Source organism: Jatropha curcas, chromosome 2, assembly GCF_041381405.1.
Source record: "Jatropha curcas cultivar XTBG-Jc1 chromosome 2, XTBG_Jcur_1.0, whole genome shotgun sequence".
NCBI lineage: Eukaryota > Viridiplantae > Streptophyta > Magnoliopsida > Malpighiales > Euphorbiaceae > Jatropha > Jatropha curcas.
This window is the reverse complement of record NC_143152.1, coordinates 25,342,860-25,359,242: the sequence shown is the minus strand read 5'-3', so window position 1 is coordinate 25,359,242 and position 16,383 is coordinate 25,342,860. Positions and strand designations below refer to the sequence as shown.

Here is a 16,383-nt window from a genome sequence, read left to right as displayed (position 1 = left end):
TAATTTTGTAATTTAATTGAGCACTGATAAAAATTTGTACTCATGTTTTTTGAATGAGATATGGGTGATAAAGACTTAAACTGACTTCACACATATACTAAATGTAGCCGCAATTTTTTCATAACTACGTATATTTAAGTTACCTTGTTGCAACTAAAAAAAAAAAGCATGGTAATTATAAAATTTTTTACATCATCAAGTATGTTTTTCTTTTTATTTTATGTTTTCCTATTGCCTGCAACAACATGTTGGAATTAAGTCATTTCAGGAACAACCATAATGTCTTGTTCTTCGTTGGATAAGGAGTTCAAATCTGGCAGTTGAAAAGTTGTATCCATATCTTGAGAATATTTGGGCGACTTTATTGAAATGTTATTGAAATCAAATAAAAATTATAGATTCATGATGCAAGAATTATTATTATCCTCTTTCTATTGTGATTATCTCACCCATCCCCTCCATTTTTGGCTGCATTATCTACTAATTAATGCGCTGTTGTGATCCTCATTATATGATTTGGCTTTCTCTCAAATAATGGAGCAGTTAATGTTATTTAAGGGTAAATTACGCATAAAATGAAAAAAATATTCAATTAAACTACCATCTTAATCCCTATTTCAAAAATCAGTTTTTCCTATATAAAGAGAGTAATTTATAGCATGAACTCTAAGTCTAATTGCTAAAATTTAAGTTTTTTTTTTTTTTTTTTTTTTAAATCTCAAATTGGAGCCTTATTCATGTTCCAATTTCATAGATTTTGGGACCATGAAAGCTCTAAATGGAAATCCTTCAAACAACACAATGCAATTTTCAAAAGCGATAACATGAGATATAAACATAGTGCGTTCACGTGAACAACATTCATACTTATGTTAATAATTTGACCATCGAATTTATATATATATAATGCAATAAGTATAAAGTTTAATCTCTTTAACTTACTGCCCATTAAAAATTTTGTCAATTGATAACAAATAAGTTGGGATATATATATTACGAGCTATAAAGCAATGGTAACTCTTTCTTTTGAATAACTTTTGTGGTGGAAAAGACGTACGAAGAAAGATCAATCAGACCACAACTGATTAATAATATTAGAACTACATTCTATTTCTTCTGCGTGTAGATATACAAAAAGAGACTTTATCGCTTGAATAATTTAATATTTAAAATCTTAGAAGTAAATTTATAAATATTTGTTTGTTTATATTAGTCAATTAAAGGTAGAAAAGTACTAAATTAATAGGTAATTTTCAAAAATGATATTTTACCTTGACGGTAAAGTTGATTCGTGGTTCTTACTTTCATTTAATTTGTAGTTCTTACTTTCTACCCCTTATCAATGTGTCTTTCTTTACTTATTGAGCTAAGCTACTCTTGGATGGGCCTCTATATATCTTGTAATTATGAAGTCTACCTGAATTATCCCAACACGTAGTGTAAATTTATAATATATCTTTTATACATATAATAAACTATATATGATTGGAAAAAAACAATATTTTACTTCCAAATATTATTGTTATCGCACTTTGGTCTACCACATCATTTATATACCAAACCAATCTACTTATGATGGAGTCAGGGACTCGGGGTCTCTGGCATGAGAAAGTTTTATTATATATACTTGAGAAAACTTGGCATAACTTCACTGCCAGCTTAGTGGTAGTTTGGCTTTGCTGTGACCTTCAACAACCAAGGTTTGCAAATTGCCATTGCATTATTTTACATTTTATTTCATTTTATTTATAATATATTATTTTTTACGTTTTTAAAATACTTGTTGGATTTTCCTATTATAGATAACATTCCATATTTTCACATTTTTATTTATAATAAGTTTTATATTACAAATCAATAGAATTTAAGATATAATTATTTTTTATAATATTCATAATAAACAAAATTATAAATCCAAACACTATAAGTAAATAAACTAAAATTTTATTATAAAAATATACTTTAATTTTATATATTCAAACTAAAAAAAAAATAGTATTTTTAATTTATTTAAAATTAACTCATTAATTAAATCATATTAAAATAAGTTTAAATCATATTTTTAATTTTAAAATTACTACTGAATAAATAATTAAAGTTAATAAAATAACAATATACATTTCTTGATTGAATTTTTCAAATTCTATTAGTAATATTTAGTATTTGAGTGAAAAAATATTTCATTGAATTCAATTTGAGCTTTAATTATGGGAAATCACTTATGGAGAGGAAATGCCACAAATTTTAAAACAGATTAATTTTGTACTCAAAAATAATTTAGAGATGGTCGTGGAAAACTTGTGGATAAATAAATAAATAAAATGTAAATGTTGATATAAAAAATGAAAATGAAGACAAACACAAAGTGAACTGCATTCGCATGCAGATGCAATCTTTTTCACCTCAAAAATATAAATTAATGGATCATAGTTCTCAAATTTTTCAAATTTTCAATTTTAAGTTGCATCTGAAAATATATTTTTCTGACTTAATGCTTATTAGACGATAAACCAAATATTTTGTTTTCGTCCCATGAACAAAGTTACCACTTTTTTTTATTAATTTATTCTATTTTTTCCAATGAAAAGGTAATAACATTCTTATTTTCACTAAATAATTTTATGAAATTACCGTAGTATATAAATGGATTCGTACAGAAAGTGTTTATAATCGTGCAAGTTTGCGCTGCAAGCACGAGACAATCGGCAAAATGGCAACGTTTACTGCGGCAGAAAACTTTGGTGTTACCTGATAATTGGTGATCCTATGAATTCTGCCTATCAGATAAAAGAAATTAAATTTTAAATGACTGGAATAAAATTAGCTCGAATGGTTAATTATGGTTTAATTATTATAAGTTTTACCAATAAATGTCATTTACTACACAAAATGATATCTTTATTTTTTTAACTTTCACAAAAATATCCCTCTCTATGTTAAAAGGATATAAAATTATAAATTTATTAATTTATAAAAAAATTGGTCTTCAGTGTAATTAAGAATATGATTTGATTTTGAATTGCATTCAACATCATAAAAGAGTTAATTTATATCATTCCATTCTAAATTAAAGAAAATGTAATAATTATTAAAAAAAAGAAAATGGAATAATAATTCCAACCAAATAATAATAACTAATAATAATATAATTATATTTTAGCAATTACTTTTTTTTATATATGGAGACTCAATAAACAGAAATAACATTGTGGGTTGTACAATAAAGGATAACCCTCGTCTTTAAATGATGTATACAAAATTGGTGATAACTTTCTGTTACAGAGATAAATCCAAACACCATCCTCTACAAAAAGGTAGGAAAAATGAGGATATAGATGTAAATAAAGAAAAACTCAAACAATTAAAGCAATTACAACGAATAAACTAATCTCAAAATTAGCCTTTGCAGCCAAGAAAACTGTATTTAACAGACACAGACATGGTCTAAATTTAAAGATAACATAAACACAAATCTAAACCTTCTAAACGGCACCGCTTTATTCTTCTCCTCTCCCCCAACTCTAGATCTCGGCACATACTCAATTATATTTCCGACACACAGAGAAGTTTCTTAAGGCAGACTTTTAAGTTACAGATTCCCTATTCTGTCTCCATAACTCAACACCATTCATAAACTCAGACTCACTTCAACGTTAAAACTCCATAACCAAATCTCGCTTCCCTCCATTTTCTTTCAACTAATAACTAATCATAATTGTCGCATTGTTACTTATTAGCAAACAATGAATAGTGCGACTTACACTCTTTGTACTTCTTATACAAACCCATTTCTTAAATCTCTTATTTTCTTTCTTTTATACATTCTTTTGATTCATTCGAAACTCTCTTTCACTTCCTCCCCACCAGAAATGCTCATTTTGCCGCTCAAAACCCAAATAATCCCATCTGGGTCCTTTCCTAGATCTCCAAGTAAGCTTCCTTTCCACCATAACGTAAGCCTCACCGTCTCTCTCACCGTCGGTACTCCGCCACAGAACGTGTCTATGGTTATTGACACTGGCAGTGAACTCAGTTGGCTTCATTGCAACCAAACCGCCACTTACCCAACTTCTTTTGACCCGAACCAGTCCGTTTCCTACAAACCCATTCCTTGTTCTTCACCGACCTGCACCAACAAGACCCGGGATTTTACCATACCCGCTTCTTGCGACGCCAACAATCTCTGTCACGCTACTCTTTCTTACGCTGACGCTTCTTCTTCTGAAGGAAATCTAGCGTCTGATATGTTCCATATGGGAGGTTCTGATATTTCGGGTATGGTTTTTGGGTGTATGAATTCGGTTTTCAGTTCTAACTCTGACGAAGACTCTAAGAATACCGGGTTAATGGGTATGAACCGTGGGTCACTCTCTTTTGTCTCTCAAATGGGTTTTCCGAAATTTTCTTACTGCATTTCCGGTACTGATTTTTCCGGCCTACTACTTCTCGGTGAATCAAATTTTACGTGGGCATTGCCATTGAATTATACTCCATTGATTCAAATGTCAACCCCATTACCTTACTTTGATCGGATTGCCTACACAGTTCATCTTGAAGGTATTAAGGTGTCCGATAAGTTGCTTCCGATACCGAAATCTGTTTTTGAACCTGATCACACAGGGGCAGGTCAAACCATGGTCGACTCGGGCACTCAGTTCACTTTCTTACTCGGGCCGGCTTACACAGCTTTAAGGACTGAGTTCTTGAATCAAACCACTGGAGTTTTGAAGGTTTTAGAGGATCCGAATTTCGTATTCCAAGGAGCCATGGATCTTTGTTACCGGGTACCGATAAACCAACGGGTCTTCCCAAATCTACCAACTGTAAGTTTGGTGTTTCAGGGAGCCGAAATGATAGTATCAGATGAACGGCTTTTGTATCGGGTTCCAGGTGAAGTGAGAGGAAATGATTCAGTGCACTGCTTGTCATTTGGGAACTCTGATTTGTTAGGCGTGGAGGCTTACGTGATTGGCCATCATCATCAACAAAATGTGTGGATGGAATTTGATCTTGAAAGATCAAGAATCGGTTTAGCAAAGGTACGGTGTGATTTGGCTGGTAAGAGATTTGGTATGGACCCTACAAGCCCATACATTTAAGATCAGGTCCGACAGAAACTGGGACTTTTTATAGAGTTAAACATGGTATTAAGTTTTGTTGGGTGGATTATAATGTAGTGTAAGGGCCATGTTATTAACGTGGTCCTGAAAGATGGTACCGTTCATCCATTTTGTGGTCCCCGCCAGTAGATGAGAGGTATAATCGGGAAACTAGGAATGGTCACTAATAATAGATAGAAATTAGAAATAGGAAATGATTTTTCTTTGCCTTGTATTTTTATTTTTTTTTAGTATAGATAGCGAGAATTTTAATATGAATCTATTATCAGACAGTATATATATTTATTTACTATTCTGACCCTATCGTAGCATGCTTCTTTGTCTTGTATATTATTTTGCTTGTGAGTTTAAATATTACTAAAATGATTATTATCCTTTCTAATTACTAACTTACTGTAGTCAATTTTTTTGAGATGTTAAAAGCTTTAGGATTTTATGTTTCATGTTTTGATTACATAGGTTGTTTTGTTCCAAAAAATAATTTATTTGAAAATTATTTCTTAGAATTTTTTTTATATTTAGAGTACTTAAAAAATTAATCAACATGCAATATTTTTACATTAATAAATTTATTATAATTTTATATACAAGTATTTAAATTAATTCATTGATTATTCTCAATTAATATATAGCACAAGTGACCGACCATCAGTACTGATCTTTAGTCACTACCAGCAATTATCACCTGTTAACTATGATTTCCATAATTTAATTACTTTTATGTATTTTTTATTGTATTTAACAATAAATTTTAAAATATAAAATTTTTACAATTCTAAATATTTTTATGGTCTTATAAATTGTAATTTAATGTTTTTGAAATAATTTTTAACATTACAATCAAACAACAAAAATTAGTTGTTTGAAAAATATTTTTTAAAAATAAGTTATTCTTTTGAAAACAAGTGACTCTAAATATGTTATTAGATAAAACAACCACCCATTAAGGGACATTTTAAGATATAATAATTTTATATTAGATTTTTAGGTATATTTTTGGATTACATTTTTGGTAGTCTTAAAACTTGATTTGTCTGTCCTCTAGAAAGATTTTTTTTTTTTTTTAAATAATAAGTTTTGATAATTAAGTTGTACTTTAGTATGAAAATATCTATTAATCATTCAAATGAAAAGATTAATGTTTTTAGTTTTATGTTTGATGATATTTATAAACTTTTCAGATTTGAAAGTTATTTAATTAATTTAAATTATTAATATTTAATTAGTATATTTGATCAAATTATTGACCCGTTAATTAAATCATTAACCTATCTACTGAGTTGTTTACCCGAGTTAATGTTTGGGCGTGATCAATAACAATGAAGACACGCATTGTTAACAATTCATCACTGTATTATGAGCCCACTCATTAATAGACCTATTCAAATTTGGACTGAAGCTGGGCTCGGATTGGGCTTGATCAGGTTAAAATTTTACATTAATAAAATGTCAGAAAATTTTAAAAATTAAGAGAATGTCATTTTTGTCATTTTAAAAATAACTTTAATGAATTCACGTCACACCCAAATCCCATGCACAAATATAAACTACGTCACCTATAAACTTAACTAGAGGTAATTCAAATTCACATGCCACAAACCATATATTTCATTTTCATTTTATTCAAATAAGTCTCTTTCAACATTAAAAAAAAGAAAAAAAAAAGAAAAACAAAAAGCAAGCATAAAACGAGGAAGCAAAAAATCTAAACTTCATTTTCAAGCAACTATAAAACGAAATCTATGATTTTGTTTAAAAAAATAAAAAAATTAGAAGTAAGAGAGATTTGATTAGATTAGATTAGATTTGATTGTCTTCATTCATTCACATCAATTATTCATTCCTAAATATAATAATTAGATTTTAAAAAAGGCTTAATCTTTTTATAAAGAAAAAAAAAAAAAGCATAAACACCCTACATTGATAACACATAATTAAAAGACAATCAAAATAAATTGCAAAAAATGGAAATTAAATTAAACCAAATATGTCAAGAAAAATTTAAATTGAGAATAAAAATTAGGGATTCTAAAAATAAGACAGAGATCAAAGGATAAATTTTGGAAATCCAAAAATTGCTAATTATTTTTGGATGAAAAATTTTGTAAGTAAGTTATATATTGATTCATGTGAAAAAAATTTCTATTTTCCATCTTATTGTCAATTATACTTTATAGAATTAATAGGAAATACTTTATTTAATACTTTTATACACTTTTTTATAATTATGGATTAAAATTTCCAATTTTTATAATTATATAAATGTATTAAAAACTTCTTCTTGTTAAAAAAAAAAAAAAGAAAGCTTTTCCTTAAAAAACAAAATAAAGAAAATCTTTTGGGTTTCGTCGGCCCATCCTTGTATTCGTCCGTCTTCCATATGTGTTGTATGTCGGTAATTGAAGTTAACATTTCATTATGGGGTAAATGCATAAGTTTTTGTATTTAATTTACGAAAAATTTTTTTGTAGCATCTCAAATTTTGCGAGGAATTTATGCTTTTAAAGCTACGAATTTTGATAATATTGTACACCTCTCCATATTAATAATATATATTTTTTTTTTTGTGTGTTTTTAAAGCTACGAATTTTGATAATATTGTACACCTCTCCATATTAATAATAACAATTTTTTTTTGTGTGTGTTTTTGGCATCTATTTGCATAATGTTCACTTGATGTGTTATGTAGCCAATATAATCTTTATAACAATAATTTATACAAATTGCAATTATCCAATAAGTGTTTAATTGATATAATTTTATAAGTTTAAATGTTCAATAGAATAATTTTTGCAAATTGAAATATATAATGAGTATAATGTTATAAGTTGAAATATTTACTAAGTAAAAACAAAAGTCGGGAGTATCATAAGGTTCTTTTACGTAAAATACAAGAGTAAATTTATATCTTGAGCCTTTCATTATAATTAATTTAGCTCAATACATAAATTCACCCCTATACGTTTTATAAAAGATTTTATGGCATAGACGATTTTTACTTTAACCTATTGAATATTTTAATTTATAAAATTAGATTTGTTAAACACTTTATTTGATCACTAAATATTTCAATTTGTAAAATTAGATCGATTAAATATTTATTGGATAATAAAAAATATAAAAAATTACTGTTTCAAAAGTTATATTAACCATGTATTAAATCAATATTTTTGTATATAAAAACCAAAAACCAAAAATTTTTATTTAATATAAAACGGTGTGAGATTGTTATAAAAGTGAAGTTTATAATATCATAAGGTCGATTTTAAATTTTAAGGTAACACAAAATTTTTTTTGTCAAAATTCAAGAGTTAAATTACATATTTAGCCTAATTAATTTAGTTGTGACAAATCATTTAAATTTGGTGAAGGAATTAAAAACAATACAACAAAGTATAAATAATAACGAGATTGATTTATTTACAGATTATATATCGCTATCGAAATATTAAGTTAATTAAATAAAATTATTTGTATCCTTTCATTAGAAAAAAAATGAAAAAATAATAAAATTTATGACAGTTTTTCCAAATCACGATTAATTATTGACTTGACCTTTTGTATATTAGGTGTAGATAAGTATTTTCTAAATATAAAATGTAAAATATTTTTTCTTTTAACATAATTTTGATTATTTTCTCCAAATGACGAAGCAGAAGTCGTGGCCCATGAGTAGGCCACATTAAGGAATGCCTTCAAAGGGAAAAGAGAATTTGACTATTCTTAAAAATCTTATGTATGGTGATAGAGTTGGGATCTCAGTTCTAGGTTGCTGTCATGTCTACCCAGAAAAGAACTCATCAAAGAACAAACATGAGAGAGATTGAGATCATTGTCTTTAATTAGGACATGTATATAGTTGGTACAACTACAAATTCTATTTCAAAGTAATTGCATGAACACCATATTTATCTTTTGCCTACTTTCTAATCAAACTTAATTAATCTTAATTGGGTTAATTTGCGTATTACTATACAACTAGCCATTAATTCTTTGCATTGCTTACAAATTCCTTAAACCGCAACTTCTCAACTAACAGTATCTTCTCTTATTTATTCTTCTTTGAAACTGAATGTTTCTTGAAAATTATAAGCTACTTCTATGTGCTATATACCGTATTTTAAATCGACAGTTGGATAAGCTGTGCTTGAATTCAGTGAACAATTTCTACAAAATTGATTGTAAAAAAATTAACTCATGACTCTTGGATTGTATTCAACATATATTAATTAGATTTTATTTCATTAATATTGCTGATTGATTTATGATTAATTAAATATGAGTGAGAAAATAAATTCTTACTTAACTTTTGGTAGGTTGAAGTTCTTGGTGGGAGAATACCAGAAGGTAAAAAAAAAAAAAAAGTAGAAAAAGATTTAACAGTTAAAAAACTTGAATGCTTCAGAATACAAAAATAGTGATGTCACTTGGCTTTGAAGGGTAGGTAAACACTAGAACGTAGATGCATATTAACATTCTTGGTTAAATTTTTTTTTTTTTTTTTTCATGGAATCAAATTTTATCAAGAGTAAACCGTATCTATCAGATATAAAATATAGATCAATGAATTTCTATGTTGTTATATAATAAATTGAATAATAAACTAGTTATACAAAGTAATTTAAAATATCCGATTAAATTGATAGAGCATAATATATATGTCATATGTGCCTATTCACTTTACTTGGTGGCTATTTAACATTTGACTCCATAGTCTTTTTACAAGTCCGATGTGATTATCTTCATTCTTCATTCTTCATTTTTCTATTAAAAATGAGATTTGTACTTCTTTCTATATAAATACTCAAATAATAAAATATTATAAATAAAATCACCATATTGATAATAACAAAATCCAAAAACTGTCAAACCAATTATATCTAAAAACAAAATCTGAAAATATAGGTAACAATAATTTTAATATATTGGCAATAATAATTCGGATATACACCAAAAGAGACAAATACAAAGATTATTCAGAAAAAAAAAACAAAACAAAAGAGGACGAGGTAAACATAGACCGCAAAAAGAAAGCTTTAAAATTTTTTTTTTCTAGAGAGAAAGAGAGAGAGAGAGAGTGCTTATAAAAATCATACTTAATTCCAAAGTTATTAAGTAATTAATTGGAAGCGTCAACCTTCACATCAAACGATTGATAATGTTACGGGAAACAAGTAGATTTTGATCCACGTGTTCATTGTCAATGCATTGTTTTCTTTTTATATTTTTTTTAGTGTAACAATAAAGTGATATCTTAAATTACTTTTCCATCTAATATATTTAACTCAACTGTATCTGGATTAGATAAAAGACAATGTCTTTCTTATTTATTCTAGAATTTGAACTAAAATATGACTTATTAAAATATCAACCTAGATTAGGTTTGATAAGCTATAATAAAATATATAAAAATAGAATATAATGTATTATAATTATAATAATAAAATAAAAATAAGAAAAGTCTCGTACCAAAGAGTGTAAAAATACTCAGAATTTAAAAAATTATATAAATATAGCAATAAGGTAAATTGCCATAAAGTTACTGCATACCTAAGAGATATATTGTATCAATGCATCCATAAGGAATTAATGAAGTATAGGCCAAGCTCCTTATTATTTGGAAACAAGTATAGCAAAGGAAAGTTTTAAGACGAAGAGAAAAGAGGTCAAACACATGGATTTTCTTTGACAACACTCTAAAGTGGTTGTCAAACTACACCCTTTCTCTCTCAATATTTTTTATGAAGCTTGGAAAATTTTTATTTATCAACTGGGAGAACACCCTATTCACTTCTCCTTTATATATGCTCTCATAATTCTGCTTCACTATATTCCATAAACATCTCAGTTTTAAAATTAACCCGCTAGACCTTGTGACCTTCTCTCAACAGGCACACATTCATCAAAGAAAGAAAAAGAACGAGAAGGAGAAATGGGAACTTCTCTTCTGGGTGTTCTACTGCTTTTATTTCTGAATTTTTGTCTGCTCTACGACCTTGCTCTAGCTAGCATAACTCGGCACTACAAGTTTGAAGTACGTATAGTTGCCTCTCAGATTTATTTCTTTCTTTCTTTAGTAATTTGGTTTTAATTAAGGAATTCGAACTTGTAACCTTAATGTAGTGGTTAAATGTTCTTTCTCTGTAGATCAAGTTGAAAAATGTGACTCGTTTGTGCAACACCACAAGCATTCTAACTGTAAATGGAAAATTTCCGGGGCCTCGCATTGTAGCAAGAGAGGGTGATCGCCTTGTTGTCAAAGTCGTCAACCATTCTCCAAAAAATATCTCTATCCATTGGTATGTGTTTACTTCTAAATCTCGAAGAAAAAGGAGATTATTAAATATTCTTTTTGTTATTTTTGGATAACACAATATTGTTCTTGTAATTACAGGCATGGCATTCGACAGCTTCAAACAGGTTGGTACGATGGGCCATCTTATATAACACAATGTCCTATTCAAACGAATCAGAGCTATGTTTACAATTTCACCATTGTTGGCCAAAGAGGGACTTTATTTTGGCATGCACATATCTCATGGTTAAGAGCCACTCTTTATGGCCCTATAATCATTCTGCCCAAACTTGGTGTTCCTTATCCATTTCCTAAACCTTACAAGCAAGTCCCAATACTGTTTGGTAAGTAACTACTGGCTAGTGAAAACAATTATAATTCTATGTAATTGGTAAATATATATATATATATATATATATATATATATATATATATATATATATATATAAGGTATCTTTTGACTTACTATGTATACAAATATTGCTTGACCTGCAGGAGAGTGGTTTCATGTAGATCCTGATGAAATCATTAACCAATCCCTTCAAACAGGTGGAGGACCAAACGTTTCTGATGCTTATACTATTAATGGACTTCCTGGCCAATTCTATAACTGCTCAGCTAAAGGTGTATATAATTATACATTAATCACTAGTAATTCTATCTTAACCATTTGCTTATACCCAACAAATTTAGTAACAACAATTAGTACAAATAAGAGTATGAGTGTCTTTCATTAAAAAAAAAAACCTAATATTACAGGCTCAGCCATTGGAAAAGACTTACTTGCATCCGGTGTATGAGTCTATCTTTACACAAAACTAATTACAAACAGTGTTTTGATTCAAAAGAGAGTATTTATGATCATGCACAGGATAAAAGGAAAAAACAAAACAGTGACATTTTTTTTTAAAAAAATTTCTTTTTGGCAAGAAATTCCCATCAACTATTAGCCACGTGTATAAATAAGTATTTTAGGAAGCATTCATTTTTCTTGTACATTTAATAAATACATGAATAATCTTGATAGATACATACAAGCTGAAGGTGAAGCCTAGAAAGACTTATCTTCTTCGTCTGATCAACGCAGCACTCAATGATGAGCTCTTTGTGAGCATCGCGAATCATACTGTAACAGTAGTAGAAGTTGATGCTACCTATGTCAAACCATTTGAAACTGATAAACTTCTAATAACACCAGGACAAACAACTAATGTTCTGCTCAAAACAAAACCTGATTTCCCAAATTCCACGTTTTTCATAGCTGCAAGACCTTATGCAACCGGCATGGGCACTTTCGACAATTCTACAGTAACTGCAATTATTGAATATGAAATTGAATCCTCACCCACACATACAATTAAAAAACAACTCCCTCCATTGAACCCAATATTACCAGCTTTAAATGACACCCCGTTTGCTTTTAATTTTTCAACTAGACTACGTAGCTTAGCAAGTCTTGAATACCCAGCTAATGTGCCTCAAAAAGTGGATAAACGTTTCTTTTTCACTGTAGGGTTAGGAACCAACCCCTGCCCTAAAAATCAAACTTGTCAAGGACCTAATGGAACAAAGTTTGCTGCTTCTGTGAATAATATTTCATTTGCATTTCCAACAACAGCCATGCTTCAATCTTACTTCTTTCGGAACTCGAACGGTGTTTATTCAACGGATTTTCCTAGCCAGCCCATAATCCCGTTTGATTATACGGGGACTCCATCAAATAATACAATGGTGATTAACGGAACTAAAGTAGTTGTTCTTCCTTTTAATACTAGCGTTGAGGTGGTGTTGCAGGATACAAGTATTCTTGGGAATGAAAGCCATCCTCTTCACTTGCATGGCTACAATTTCTATGTTATAGGCTCTGGATTTGGTAACTTTGACCCTAACAATGACCCAGCAAAGTTTAACGTTGTTGATCCTGTTGAAAGAAATACGATTGGTGTGCCTTCTGGTGGTTGGGTTGCATTTCAGTTTCTAGCTGATAACCCTGGTGAGTTTCAATCTATTAATTAATGAAAAAAACTAAGTATTTCATATATTTTTGTTTTATGAAATTTGGTATACTTATTATGGTAATTATATAACTAAGTTGAATTAGATTTTGATAATTGAGGTTAATGTGGTGATATAACAACAGGGGTGTGGCTAATGCATTGTCACTTTGATGTGCACTTGAGCTGGGGTTTGAGAATGGCTTGGATCGTTTTAGATGGAAATCTTCCCAATCAGAAACTGCCTCCACCACCGTCTGATTTACCCAAGTGTTGATTATTCACACTCTGCCCTTTGACGACTTTTCTAATTAATTGTAATTTGTTGATTTTACACCATTAGGCCTTGGCCTATCAAAATTTTCCCTTTAAATGTCCTTTGCTTTTCCTTTCTTTTGTGTTTTTTTTGGGTTATGATTATCATGTGAGATAATGAGAGAATAAAAAGGATTTTTCCTTTTCTTTTTTTTTTTTTTTTTTTTTTTTTTTTTTTTTGTTTTAATGATTTCTGTTACCTATCTTCTAATTAAGAGCTGTTTTACCTTCCCTATTGAGGGGAAGGTACGATATGTAGGTGCATGCCCTTTCCATTAGTGAATAAATGTACCTTTAAATTTCATATTGTGCTTTGCCAAATATTTACTTATTAAATAAAGAGTATTTTCGGTAAAATTAGTTACTATTTTAATAACTATTAGTTATTTGAGTAGCTAATAATTTTTCTTAAAACATTATAAAATACTACCTTAACGTTTAAAAATTAATTCAAACATTATATTACTAAATACTATAAAAAATATCGTTTAACCAATCATTAAAAGTTACTTTAAAATATGTTGTCAGAGGACCGGGAAAATATTATAGCAAGTGTTTGAAGAAAAGTTTAAAGTCAGCTACTTGTTAACATGTATGAAAAATTGTGTTGTTTCATTAATACTACTCTTGTCGTTTGCCCAAAAAAGATTGAATTAGAACAAATTAAGCAGTAAAAAATACAATAAAAAGGGTGATTTTGAAATTTAAAATTTTAATGTCATCTAAATATGTCAAAACAATTTTACATTAGCGTTAAAACTCAAAAATCAAAAGGTTGTCCGTTTGCAAACAAAAAGAAAACTATTACAATTTTATTGATCTTCACGTTTGATTCTATTTTAGAAAAAGTTATTTATTGAAAATAATTTAGAAGTATAATTTTGTTTTTTACAGAATTTTTAGATTATAGTTAGTTTTATTAAATTTTTTAGAGTATAGTTAGTTACCCATTTTATTTTATTTTTTCCTGTATTGGTAATTAGGAAGAAGAGAGTCATTCTGGGCTGCACCTGGGACTGGCTTAAATTTGGATTTAGCCCATAAACAAATAAATAAATAAATTTAATTAAGTGAAGAACACAGTCTTAGTGCCAGAAAGTGGGGCCCACCATTTTTGTTTTAAGGGCCACGTCGTTGACTTTTGAATGGCAACTAAAGATAGCTACCATTGTTTATTAAAGGATAAATTACTATTTAGTTACAGAAATTTTCAAATTCATTACGTACCTCGTCTTTCTATTTTGGAAAATCAATTAAAATGTTGTCCGTTGAACTAGGGAAAAATGTTGTCCGTTGAACTAAGGATCCTTCCGTCAAATATATATATATATATATATATATATATATTTGCTCTTTTATAAAATAGGATTATAGAGACTTCCCAGAAGCTTCGATGCCTGTCATCCTCTCTTTTCATCCCCCACTTCATACTCATCGTACACCTCTACCATTGTCGATACCTCATTCAATAATCCACCACCATTGATGTCACCATTTGCCTGTTCCTTGACGCTACATCTCACTTCATAGATGATGATGATTGCGTTTCTTCTATCGATGAACAAACCGACGTCGGATCACCTTCATTCTCAAATTCTCTAGTCGGCCAAATCACAAATCATGTCCTCAAGCCCTCTGGTCAGATTAGGAAAGAACAATCTCTTAAAATCACTTGCTAAGTCTCTCATGCTTAGCTAAATTTCTTCTTTTAAAAACCTCGATCATGCGGTTATGAATTAACTATCAAAGGAAATTAAAACATGTATCAAGTGGAATCTAAAGTGGCAAGAACGTATGAAGGATATTTGTAGCTCGATGATCTGAAGTAGATGATAAGATTTAATGAATTGATGTGTAAAATAACTTACAAAAAGAAATTGAAGACTGAGATGGAGATTTATAAGAAAAAATCTTTTCGGTACCTCTCTTAAATTGTATTATAGATTTGATTTTGTTTATCAGGTGATATATAACGTTAATGCTTTTGTTTATGAGTCAAATCCAAACACCTGTTCATAGCTAATATACACCCTAATTAAAACTAACTCAAGTTTTTTTGTCGTTACTTTCTTTTGGTTCTCTCTTTGTAAATATTGAATAAAGATAAGGATATTTTGGACTTAAAATTTTCTTTTCTCGTTATTGAATCTACTTTTTTTGAGTTGACTCAAGGCAAAATATTCTTTTTTTTTTTCACTGAAGGACCGTTTAGTCGGACGACCACTAAATTCGAAAACGTCTTAATTGATTCTCTAAAATAAAAGGATAAAGTAATGAATTCGATAATACCTCGGAGGCTAAATAGTTAATTACCCTTAATTATACAAATAGACGATTTGAATGCAATGATATAATTAATAAGTTATATTATTAAAGATTATGGGCTTGTTATATAAATTTATAAATGAGTGGGTTTTTTTTTTTTTTTTTTTTTTTTTTTATAGTAAATAAGATCATGTGGTTATAATAAATCATGAAAAATAAATTCTTTAATACATTGGGGAGTCAAGTCCCATAGATGGAACCAAGGATGTAAACATGACACATGAGCAAGAGCATGTGCAGGCTTGTTGCCTTGCCTCCTAACCCTAACCAATTCACAAGATGATATTTGAGAAAGTAGTTGTTTAATCTTTTTTATCACTGGTGCCCAATCTGA

At 29.0% G+C, this 16,383-nt stretch overlaps 2 protein-coding genes across 2 annotated transcripts; both read left to right on the top strand.

The window, feature by feature from the left end:
• Positions 1 to 3,429: 3,429 nt before the first annotated feature.
• On the top strand, positions 3,430 to 5,418 carry PCS1 (Eukaryotic aspartyl protease family protein). The gene has a single exon (XM_012219580.4). The coding sequence runs from the start codon at positions 3,744 to 3,746 to the stop codon at positions 5,097 to 5,099; it is 1,356 nt and encodes a 451-aa protein (XP_012074970.1). The 5' UTR covers positions 3,430 to 3,743; the 3' UTR covers positions 5,100 to 5,418.
• Positions 5,419 to 10,911: 5,493 nt separating this feature from the next.
• Positions 10,912 to 14,028, top strand: LOC105636322 (laccase-17). Its single transcript, XM_012219581.3, has 6 exons — positions 10,912 to 11,154; positions 11,268 to 11,419; positions 11,515 to 11,759; positions 11,911 to 12,039; positions 12,443 to 13,408; positions 13,556 to 14,028. The coding sequence occupies exons 1-6, from the start codon at positions 11,053 to 11,055 to the stop codon at positions 13,684 to 13,686; spliced, it is 1,725 nt and encodes a 574-aa protein (XP_012074971.1). The 5' UTR covers positions 10,912 to 11,052; the 3' UTR covers positions 13,687 to 14,028.
• The last annotated feature ends 2,355 nt before the right edge of the window (positions 14,029 to 16,383 follow it).

Bases quoted from the DNA above. Each gene is read 5' to 3' on its own strand.
- PCS1 (XM_012219580.4), top strand. From the start codon at position 3,744: ATGAATAGTGCGACTTACACTCTTTGTACTTCTTATACAAACCCATTT.
- LOC105636322 (XM_012219581.3), top strand. From the start codon at position 11,053: ATGGGAACTTCTCTTCTGGGTGTTCTACTGCTTTTATTTCTGAATTTT. The intron at 11,420-11,514 runs GTATGTGTTTAC...TTGTAATTACAG, and splicing joins AAAAATATCTCTATCCATTG to GCATGGCATTCGACAGCTTC. The intron at 12,040-12,442 runs GTGTATATAATT...TAATCTTGATAG, and splicing joins CTATAACTGCTCAGCTAAAG to ATACATACAAGCTGAAGGTG.